At 40.6% G+C, this 12,167-nt stretch overlaps 1 protein-coding gene across 3 annotated transcripts in view; it reads right to left on the reverse strand.

Annotated features, from left to right (window-relative positions):
- The window catches only part of Creb5 (cAMP responsive element binding protein 5), a 433,433-nt gene that overhangs the window by 102,823 nt on the left and 318,443 nt on the right, over window positions 1-12,167 (reverse strand). For all 3 annotated transcript variants that reach the window (XM_048339616.1, XM_048339617.1, XM_048339618.1), the window contains 2 exons: window positions 9,267-9,393; window positions 3,208-3,318 (listed from right to left, as the gene is read on the reverse strand). In XM_048339616.1, coding sequence (XP_048195573.1) covers window positions 3,208-3,318; window positions 9,267-9,393 — 238 coding nt within the window. The remainder of the gene's footprint in view (window positions 1-3,207; window positions 3,319-9,266; window positions 9,394-12,167) is intronic.

The raw sequence follows: 12,167 nt of genomic DNA on the forward strand, positions 1-12,167 counted from the left end.
TTCATTCCTGCCTCATTCCCAAGGTCAAGAAAGACAACAAATTTGACCACATGCCTGTCCTCAGGCAGTTCCAATCCAGGCCCAGCCAAAGACATCACCCTTGGTCCCCAAGGGACAATAGCCCCTCAACCCCACGTGGTGCATTCCACTGTAGGGCTGATCAAAGACATCACCATAACCCATTTTCTGTTTTCTATTTCCTTGTCAAGCCCTATATAAGCCCACCCCAAAACCCAGACAGCAGAACCACCTCCAATCCTGTGGGAAGATCTGTGCCCCTGGCTGTTTCTCAATTAGTCTGTTGAGTCCAGCCTATTTCTTGTCCTTTCACCTCCATTTTCCCAACAGTAACATTGTGAATCCAAGTGTCCATAGGCTTAATTCTAGTATCCACAAGATGAAATCATAATTAGAAGTATGATTAGAAAAAAGTTGGGACTTCACATTGAAATGAATATATGTTAAATCAATAAATTAGCATACATGTCCCAGATCAATACATTTGAGAGCTTGTTATGAATATCTATTCTGCTCTCTCCCAAACAAGAAATGATTGATTTGGGACCAGGAAGGCAGATGTATTCTAATGGGAAATCCATGATCAGAGAGCCTTGAAGTAAATTGTACATTGAAAGCAATCCTGTGTTAAGCTTCTGTCTCCCTCCAATAACTCCACGTTTCACCAAAGATTCCAAATGATGGCTTTTTGTCAAGAGCCAAGAGAGAGTTTGAAATGAACACTGACACACAGTCCCCAAGAGAGTTAGGCTGCAGGGTTTGGTGTGAGCAACACAGAGCCCTCCCTGCCTACCTTCCTTCTTCCCCCCTCCTCAGCTCTCTGGTTACTACTAGTGTGCTCTCAGAACACACCCTGCTGAGTGCATTCATCACAATAGCCCATGTGTGACCTTAAGAAAAGTCCTTGAAAACAGTGAAATAAGAGTCTCAGTTGAAATCTGGAATCCATTCCAATCTTACACAGGAAGAAAATTAGGCATAGAACAACAAAGCCCATAGTTCAGAGAAACCTGGGAAGGCTCTGGCTGACATTAAAATCATGGAAGATTTTTTTTTTCCTTTCACGACTTTGTATTTCATAAAAGCTTTTCATCTGAGCAGCCTAAAAGCTGCTAGAAAATACTGCATGGTTAATAGATGGCAATAACTTTCTCCAGTGACTAAAGCAAACTGAGCAAGAAGAGAGATGCTGAGCAACATATTAAAATTCACTTACTTAACATTTTTTCAAAGCTACTAAGTAAATGCTATCCTTCCAAATCTAAGTGACCACTACAACTATTTTCCCCTTTGGGTTAATGTATTGGCAATAACAGGGGCAGTAGAAGTGGGAGCTGGGGTCAGAGCTATGTTTCCTGAACCCCAGCTCTGTGATGGAATTCATTAGCCTAGACATCACGGACCTGGAAATATTTATTCACTCAGAACACGAATCAGCAGAGTGGAGTGCTTGCTCAGTGGATTGAACACAGCACGCATCTGAGGGGTGACACTATTTGTATACGTGTAGACCAGTTCCTTTTTGTTTCCAGCTGGCATTATTCAGTGCACATTTGTCACATCATATGATTTATTTCATGTACATAAATAATTGCAAACCTATACTACTTTTCTTTGCCTGCTTGCAAGAGGAGAGATGGGACATTTCTGAGTGGGAGCATAAAAATCTAGGGAAAATCAGTTGGCAGACAAACACATCTTGGAATTGTGTTTTGAAATCCATCTAAAGTCATCTGGAATACCCTTAGAAAGGAATACAGACCTGAAGCAAATAAGAAAATTCAAGAATGATCCAGCAAAGGATATAAGGCCTCAGTCCCAGCCCCAGCCAACCTACTCCTATGTGTGAAGAACTTTGTTTGTTCCTAAGTACCTTCACAGATCTTTTTTTTTGAATTCATAAAAAAAGGTAAATGGTATTACTTTAGTCTCCAAAACAGATGCCAGTTTGAACTTTATTCTGCCAGAAAGTATTTGGTTTGGCTCTGGAGGGCTTGAGTTGAAAAAATATTTGCCGATTCCAAAAAGATTTAACGAGCTTTGCTGCAGATGCTGGTGCCATCTGGCACGTCACCAGTGCTGTGGCACAGCAAAGAGAGCTCTCTTGACCACAGATTTCATTTGCTCAGGGTAGCCAACACTGAGAGTTCAGTAGATCCTGTGGGTCAAGAAGCCGCCTGTCAAGGGAGTGAAGTTTCCAAGAGAAAAGGACAAAAGCATTGTGGATATTTGAAAGGGAAATCACCATGCTGACTCCATCCCTGTGTGAGAATTAAATGGCTGACTTTGAGACATAGGTAAATGACATCTTTCACCCACATACCATCCCTAAGGCTGCTGCTGGTCAGTGAATTAGATACATCTCCAACTTCTAGCCAGCACCATTCTTACATAGTACCAGAGACTAAAATAATTTACTGTTGGATATTCTACAGTCATCTGATACTTTAGAGACTGTTGTATTCAATTTTTCATCTGAATCAACTATACTTCAAGTAACTCTGTTATACAGTACTAGCAATATTCTTTTAACTTGCAAAGGCAGGTATACATTGTCTTTATGATTGGGAAGACTGACCTCATTGTACATAAACATCTATTCAATGGCACTAAAGGTTAGTCACCTGAAGTTACACCCTTCAGTTGCAAGGAAAATAAAGAATGCTCTGATCCTTCCAAATCATATCAAATTTGACAAAGTATAACAAAAAACAAAGGAATAGTATTTCCTTAAGAATGTGTGCTTTGCTAATTAAAGATCTGTTTTAATAAAATAGGGACAGGAAGAATGACCCTGAAACTGTAATCGCCTTGAAGAAAAAAGACCTGGGGAATATTTTTGTTATTTCACATAATGAGAAAACACACACATATTTGAGCCCATCTCAACCAAATCCTATATATCTCCCTGAACTGCCAAACATCACCTCCATTCATCCCGCATGTCAATGCAATGCCCAGGACATGATTATCTGATGCCAAGAGTCTATAACAGTTTTCTTTAAAGAGAGCCAATCTTCTAACTCCTCCAAGGTTTGGGGTGGTGGTTGGGGACAGGGGTCAAGGAACTATGCACCGAAACAAAGGTGACAGACTATTCTCCCTGGCTCTGTTGACATTTCGAGTGAGAACAGAAATCAAAAGAAAAACTCATGAAATAACCAAAGAATGACCATCATTATTATTTACCATTTTGGCTTCAGAGTGCATTGGCTGGACTTGAGGAGAAGCACAGGGATTGCTGAGATTGGGGCCTTGCATCCCCATGATGCTGGAGTTCACAGACATTTGTCTCTCCATCTAAGAGAAAGGAAAGCAGCAAAATTAGAAGTGTGAGAAAGGCAGTCAAGGCTACAGACAAAGCTATATTTCTCTTTAAAATGGAAACAATTTCTATTTGAAAATTTCTTTTCCCATTTCCACCATTGTCCATTTAATATCCATTTAGCATGTCTTTGAAGAACTGAGAATACCAGAGGTGTGGTAGAAGGTAAGCAATGCACTCTTGAGCCCTGAGCCTAAGAACATCAAAGAATCATCTATAGCTGTATATTCTACCTAGGATTTCTCCATGCCCAACCATGTTGTCATGTTAGATCATCTCCACAAAATTGCTAAATATTTTCCACTTAGGCACTTCAATTACCACTAATTATAGTTATTTTAGTAATATGTGCAAAAATGTGAAAAGAATATATATCGGACAGTTATTTTAGAATGTCTTTGGCATTTTTGTCCACAATTTTATATAGTAAACATGAATCTTTTGGCAATGAGAATAAGCAAAATTTGTCTTGAAAGCAACTCTGTCCACTGTGGGGCGTCTTTCTGTCCTTTTAACTCATTGACACAGAGTGATTTAAGTGTGTATTTGGCTGCTGCCTCTAAATGATCATTTCCTCCTCCTCTCCTGCTTCTACCTCCTCCTCCTTTTCCTCCTTGTTCCTCCTCCACTTCCTCTTCCTTTTCCTCCTTGCTCCTCCTCCTCCTCACTCCTCTTCCTTTTTTCTGTCTGTCTGTCTCTCTCTTTCTTCTCTCTTTCCCTTTGTCCTGCATATGCTTCTAGGAACTAAGAACCAAAAGTACTATTTGAACTCTCCCCCTAGTCTTTTAAAATTTTTTTGTTTTTGCTAACTTCCCCTGGCCTGGTTTCAAACTCACTATCCTCCTGCATTGGCCTTCCAAGTAGCTGGAATTACAGGGTAAATCATTACACTCAGTTTCTTCTTTCTCAGTCTAGTCAAAGCTCTACCTAGGTGCTATTTCAGGCCTCACAGCAAAGTTAAGAATTTGTTTAGGTAGACAAAAGCTGAGGGATTTAGATCTCACATGAACAACTAGTGTTCTCCTGCTGGCTTGACATTAATCTAGAATTAACATCATTCACACACCTGATCTGAGTTCTGACATTTTTATTTTCTCTAGAGAGTTCCTATTAAGAGATATTTGTAGGTTGAGTTTATCTTACCCAGCATGATAAGAAACAGATACATTTTGGGTTTCAGATGTGCTTGGATTTTGGAATACTTATATACATAGAATGAGGTAACTTGGGTAGGGGACCCAAGGCTAAACATGAAGCTCATTTTGGTTTCATGTTCACCTTCCACACAGCCTGAAGGTAATTTTGCACAGGATATTTTTAGTGCTCGTGCATTTTGGGTGCCAACTATCTCATAAGATCAAAGGTAGAAAATTTCACTTCAGCATCTTTTTGGCCCTCAACAAGTTTCAGACTTGAAAATTCTAGATTAGAAATGCTCAGTGGAGATTTTTTTCATTTTGGTTCTAGAAAAGTTGTGTCTGATTAAATACTTTGTGGAGTAGAAATGTCAGTTTTCACTAAATGAGGTAAAGCAATCTTAACACTAACACCATGCAAAAAATGACTATTTCTTTAAAGGAAAATAAATACTACAATGGAAACACATTTCTATTTCAAAGGAATGGAAATAATAACAATGGTTGAAAATTTCAGACAACCAAGTGGTCTTGGAAAATACAAGGAATTGATTACCAGTTCAGGTTCAATATATAGATGACTGAAATCTCACCAACAAGAAGAAAACTTGAGACGGATCTTGGAGCTAAATAACCCTGAACGATTCCTCCCATTGTTAACAATCTATAACTGTGATTCTTTCTGTGTTCACCATAAATTGCATGTCTGTTATGTCATTATATGTATCTCTAGAAGTTACTGGCTAGAAACTTTCTTAAAACTGACTGGTGCCTACTCAGTCTGGCAGGGTATGGACACAGGAAACTGTCTCAAGAGACAATAACAAGGACAATTCCCCATGTGTTTTAGAGCACTTCAGTAAAACTTCAATGCCTTAATAATTAATTACTCCCTAAATCACTAGGCTGTCTCCACACTCTATTTTTAAAATCATTTTTTAATGTGGTAAGATATACTTGACATAAAATTTACCATTTTAACCAGTTTTAAGTGCCATTAAGTACATTAAGTTCAAAGCATTAAGTATTTTCATGTACTCTAATTGTTAAGTCATGAAGAATTCAAGAGTTTCATTACTCCACAAAGAAAAAAAAAGCATACTTAGCCAGGCACAGGTGGCTCATGCTTGTAATCCTTGCTACTCAGAAGGCTGAGATCTAAGGATTTCAATTCAAAGCCAGCCTGGGCAGGAAAGTCTATGAGACTCTTATGTACAATTAACCACCAACAAAAGCTGAAGGTAGAGGTGTGGCACAAGTGGTAAAGTGCCTGACATGAGCAGAACAATCAAAAGGATAGTGCCCAGGCTACAAACAGACATACACACAAAGAGAGGAAGGAAGGAAGGAAGGAAGGAAGGAAGGAAGGAAGGAAGGAAGGAAGGAAGGAAGGAAGGAAGGAAGGAAGGAAGGAAGGAAGGAAGGAAGTTCTATTCCTGAAGGATAGAGGAAGCAGAACAGCATTTGATCTTTTAGTTCAACTGGGGACTTTCTTTGAGAAGGAAATCAAAGTTAAATGAGATCTTGACTCTAGTCCAGAGTCTCCTAAGCTACTATCCCTAGAGCTGAGAGTGGCTGGCTTGTAGCTGCTGAGTCCACAGTCAACAATCCTGCCCATCTTTTGGGAAAGTTTTCATATGTAACTTTTTTTTTAGCCAGCAACTCACAAAATACTGGTTCAAACAAGCTGACTTCTGTATTAAAGAGATTTCATTTTCCATTCCTTCTCACCCCATGAACAACTACTATACCATTTCACAAAATGAATACCTGGAAGTGGAAACATGTTTCAAGGGGGCAAAATGGAAAAAGTGAAAACATGTTTCAAGGGGAGCGTGCAAAATGAGGCTAAAGGGTGAGATGCAGTCATTATATTCAATATACATTAGGTAAAAATTGAGCTACATAACTTGAGGAATGAGGAAATGTAACTTGAGGATAGGAATGAGGAAAGATGAGGATAATGATAGAAAGGGTGACATTAATCAAGAGCCACTGTATTCATAACCTGACTTCTGGAATTAAAACCCCTTGAACAATTACTTAATAAAAATAAATAAATCTTTTAAACTATTTGCATTTTCCATCATGCTGATTGTTGGCATATAGACATAAATTGTCAGCAAGTACCTCTTCAAAGCAAAGATTTGGTGTCTTATATCAATAAAGCACTCTCTGCACCATGAACTCAACTTTCAATATATTTTTATATTTATGGTGGTAAAACTGGGATTGAATTTGGGGCTTTGAATATGCAAAGCAGAAGCTCTGCTACTTTAACCTTGCCTCCAGTCCCTTTTTGCCTTGGCTATTTACACGGTTGTGGCTCACTTTATGCCCAGGATGGCCTGGACTACTATCCTCCTACTTAGGCATCCCTGTGTTGATGAGGTTGACAAGGGTCTACCCACTGTGCCCAGCCATTGTGCTTCTCCAGTAGCTGAGATGCCAGGCATATGCCAACCATTGAGTGAAATGGAGTCTTGCAAACTTTCCCAAGGCTACTCTCAAACCATGACCACCTAACTTCTGCTTCCCAAGTAGCTAGGATTATCAGCTTAAGCCACTATGCCCAGATAATTTGGCTTTAATAAATTTGTGTTAGAATAATGAAGCCAAGGGGTAGAGTGGACTCAGTGAATGACTAGTAATATTCAACACCTCAGACAAAAGGGTTAAGCAGTGTGTTTTAGCTCACTGGGGCATAGTACATTTGTAGAGTACCCAGGTCCTGGGTTCAATCCCCAGCACCACAAAAAACACCCAGATAAAGGACTTTCTTTCACACATTAGAAAATAAAAGCTAGACCATTATCAGTCGCTGGGTTTTTATGATAAATGTTAGTATTTATTATTAAATTATTACAGCACGTAACTTTAAACACAAGAAATCATAAGCCAGAGAAGTCCTTGAAGGCACTGACTACCTCATTATTCTCATAGCACTTGGCACATAGAAGGCATTCAATAAAAGTGTGTGGGGTGTAGCTCAGAGCTGGTGGCCCCTGCTTGTAATCCTAACCACTCAGGAGGCTGAGAACAGGAGGCTGAGGATGGCAGTTAGAAGCCAGCCCAGTCAAGAAAGTCCATGATACTCTTGTCTCCAATTAAACACCAAGAAAGCTGGAGTGGAGTTGTGGCTCAAGTACTACAGTGCCAACCTTGAGCAAAAAAGCTCAAGAACAATGCCCAGGCCCTGAGTTCAAGGCTCAGGACTGGAAGAAAAAATGTGTGTGGAGTAAATAAATAATACCATTTTGCTTCAGACCTAGGGTTTGTGAAGTGCGTGGTCTGACAGCACCCATGACAAAGCAGTAAGAATCTCACTTTCAGTAGGCACAACAGCACACATCGGTAATAACAGCCTTCCAGAAGGCAGAAGTAAGAGAACTCCAATTTGAGCCAGCCTAGGACAAGTTAACAGGAGACTCTATCTGCAAAATAAAAGCAAAAACACTGGAGATGTGGCTCAAGTTGTAGAAGGCTTGCCTGGCAACTGCAGTTTAATCTGAGTGTAAACTGAGTTTAATTCGCAGTACTCCTTGCCCTTTTCCTTCACCCAAAGAAAAGTAAGAACTCTATCTTCACCTAAAGATATTCTTAACTTTCATGCCTGGGACTCATGATTTCCACTGCAGGAACTGTGGGGGAAGAGGCTGCCCTGAGCCACATGGTCACAGGAATGTTTTACGGGTTAACAATGTGCTCAAAGGTGACCAGCCCATGGTAAGCACTCAGCTCATGCTGCTAACATGATTTATAGACATGATATGCATAAATATATTAGGAGCTATTGTGTATGATCACTATTATTGTTATTTTAATTAGTATCCTGAGTCCTGGCTAGACAACTCACTGGAAGTTTAAGGACATGGTACAACTCAAATTGGGGATTTAGGCATCATCCCTTCATGTCCACAGGGGATTAGGTCCAGAGCATCTCCTCCTTTGACACAAGAATCTGTGGCTGCCCAGTTACAATACTATGTTGTATAAGACAACATAGTAGTTGCATAGAACCTATGCGCATTCCTCTAGATCCAGATATTGTGTGTGTGTGTGTGTGTGTGTGTGTGTGTGTGCAAGTCCTTGAACTCAGGACCTAGGCACTGTCCCTGAGTTTTTTTGGTCAAGGTTAATATTCTACCACTTGAGCCACAGCACCACTTCTGACTCTGTGTGTGTGTGTGTATGTGTGTGTGCATGCTTGCACACTTAATTAGAGGTAAGAGTCTCACAGACTTTCCTGCTCAGGTTGGCTATCAACTGTGATCCTCAGAACTCAGTCTCCTGAGTAGAGAGAATTACAGGCATGGACCACTGGCACCCAGCTACTTTATGTCATCTTTATGTTGCTTATATACCTACTAAGATATAATGCTATAAGTAGTTGTGGTACCATGTTGTTTGGGAAATAATGGCAAGAGAGTGTATCAATTTGTCACAGATGGGATTAAAACAAATCAATCCAATGACAGTGCATTGTGTATATGGATCCACAAAGAGAGGGTTGTCTGTGGCTATAAAAGTTTCCTCCCAGGTGTTTCAGACTTACTTGTCCCCAGCAGGATGAGGGGACCTTTTCTCCCAGCAAAATTCCCAAAGACCAGGAAAGCCAGCAAGACACCTGGAAACAGCAGCTGGGCCTTCCAGGAAAGTAGTACCAGCTTGACTCTCTACTCAGAGGCAGCTGCCTTTTTCCTAAGCAGCCAAAATCTCAGCTTCTACTCTTCCCCATTGGACACTGGCCCCAAGAGGAAGCCCTTGCACACCCCAGGAATACTTACTGGCATTAAGACAGCGGAAGAGCCTGGCATCGTAGGGTTGGGCAGCGTCCCAGGCATGGAGGCAGGCATGGGCTGTCTCTGTCTATTGTGGAGATGAAGCAGAGAAGATAGAGAGCCTGGAACAGGCCTGGAAAACAAAGAAAACACAAACATTATTCCTGATGCCCTGGGCCTCTTCTCTGGTAGAGGGGGAGGGGTGATGGGGGGGAATGCCAGTCTCACAGTGCAGCAGAGCAGATCAGACCCACTGATGGGAAAGCCACATAATTGAGGATATTAGGGAAATAATAATGAATAAAATACATGTCTGGTTTCCTTTGCTGCTTCCTATTTAATACATCAAATTCCACTTCATTTCCTGACCCCTATTATCTGACTGATGTTCAATAGAAACAAGTCCAGAGACTCTCTTACCTCCCCTGCAACAATGGAAGAGATTTGGGTAGAATCCTGTGTTTACTCCAAAATCTCAGCCTCCTAAGTGTGTCTTAGAATTGGAGATATGATTGTATTTGCTTAATCTCCACCCTCTCACACCTCAGCCTGAAGCCCTTCTGGCTGTACTCTGTGTGGGTTCTGGAGTGCAAACATGCACTCTGCATTTGCAAACTCCATTCACAAATTCCTGGAAGAAATCCATTGGGGCTTTTTCATAGTTCTCTTTCGAGAGTGAGGGAAAAAAATAAAAATAACGAAGGCACAAACCAAAGCTGTCAGATCACAGGACACTGAGTGGGCCTTTCTTTAGGCAGTCCAAAGGCCAGCCTCCACTATTGAGTTCTCATTTCATAATAACTCTAGGTGTTAGGCTGTTTGACAGAAACTGACTTGGGCCTGAGGTGCAGGCCTTGGGTAAACTAAGCCTTCCTCCTGGGAGTACATAGTTTGAGCTTTGGCTTCAACTTGTGAAAAGAAAAAGAGAGGGCCTTAAATTGATTTAATGAGCCAGGGAATGTGGAGCTGAGGGAAAATGGGAATTATTTGTGTTTATTAAAAATAGCAAACAAGTGACCTTCTAGCTAAATTCTCCATCTCCTGATGCTTTTCCTCTTGGGAGCTATATATATGTCAAACCATTAAATTAAAGACTTAACAACAAACAAAACAAAACAAACTAAAACCTCTCAGGACCTCTGAGCCTTCCACATTAAATAATTGTACTCTGTATATCATACTAGAAATCCACAAAATTAGCGTGTGGAGGGGGCTAGGGAGGGTTGTAGAGGCGGGGGCGGGGATTGCCAGTACTGGGGCTTGAACTCAGGGTCTGGGCAATGTCCCTTAGCTATTTTGCTCAAGGTTGGAGTTCTACCACTTAATAGTTATACTTCCACTCTCTGCTTTTTGGTGTTAGGTAGAGATAAGAGTCTCACAGACTTTTCTGGCTGGTCAGTCCCTTGAGTAGTTAGATTGACGGGTGTAAGCCACTGGCATTAGACTACATTCTAGAAGAAGTTAAAAAAAAAAAGTATTTGGGTAAGGCTGAAGACAGAGACTTCTGTGTAGGACAAGGATCCCATACGATCCAGAGAATCATAGTCCAGTCTAGAATGTGGTACAGTCCCACTGTCTAGACCAGGGCCCCCGCAAAGCAGCAAGAGGAGCCACTTCTACAGAGGCTATTTGTCTTCTGTGGGTGACTCAGAGGGAGAAATGGAAATTGGGATGAAGTAAAAAATGCCAACAAGTTCTTCCTTCTCATCGCTTTAAAATTCCAAAGAAGATTAAGTTTTCCACTCTTTTTGCCTAGGAGCTCTTTTGGAAATATAGTTATCATGATTACACATATCACTGAAGGCTTAGTCATAAATTAGACATGATTTATATGGCTAGGAAGGTGGATATATGAAAATACAAAGGAATATAAAACCATCCCACAGAGGTTATGTCTATGTGCACAAACTTCACCCAGTTTTATTAATAGAATATGTGTGAACAGATATGTGGATAAGCTGCAAAAGTAGCTTGTAATAATGAAACAACTGGTTCACACAGGCCAGTAAAGACCTAAAGCTCTTTCTTGACATGTGCTCTTTGGACCTCTGCTGTAGGGTGGACAGTAAGTACCAACAGGCCTGTGAAGGTCCTTAAATGTTCACAGTTCAAGCAAACTGTTGCTTCCAGCTGGCAGTCCAGCCAGGACCTAGTGGCTTATGCCTATAATTATAGCAACCCAGGAGACTGAGATCTGAAGATCCCAATTTGAAACCAGACAGGGTGAACAAATCCTGAACAGTCTTGTCTCCAGTTAACTGGCAAAAAAACAACCGTGAAGATATGACTCAATGGGTAGAGTGCCAGCCTTGAGTGAAAAGCCAAGCAAGCATGCAAAGCCCTAAGTTCAAGCCCATTACTGGCACAAACACACATGTGTGAACATGCACGCACACAAATGGTTGTAACTTCACCTGTCTCTCAGCTGTAGAAAAGACAACTAAAAATACCCCCTTTGCACTGCATTGATTTGCAACACCATTCTTACCAACAAAGGACAATGGATTACCATCACTTGTGCTCTGTTTTGGACATACTTGTTAAATATATCATCACTTATTACGTTGTCTTCTTTTTTAAAAAAGAAATCAACTAGATAACTCAATAGTGATGTAGATGGAAATGTAGAAGTAATGATATTCTTCTTTTTTTTTTTTCTGTCAGGCATGGGGCTTGAACTATGGGACTGGGATCTGTCCCTGAGCTCTTCAACTCAAGGCTAGTGCTCTACCACTTGAGCCACAGTGCTACTAAAAGTAATGAAATTTCAAATAAGCTTTTATCGTTCCCAAATAATAGAAACTCACACTGTATAGAATCCTTTCAGAATGGTATATTTTGATTAAAGTTCTGATTAAGTTACCTATTTCTACACTATGTGTACATTTGTAGGATTATATAAAATCA

Source organism: Perognathus longimembris, chromosome 2 (assembly GCF_023159225.1).
Source record: "Perognathus longimembris pacificus isolate PPM17 chromosome 2, ASM2315922v1, whole genome shotgun sequence".
Classification (NCBI taxonomy): domain Eukaryota; kingdom Metazoa; phylum Chordata; class Mammalia; order Rodentia; family Heteromyidae; genus Perognathus; species Perognathus longimembris.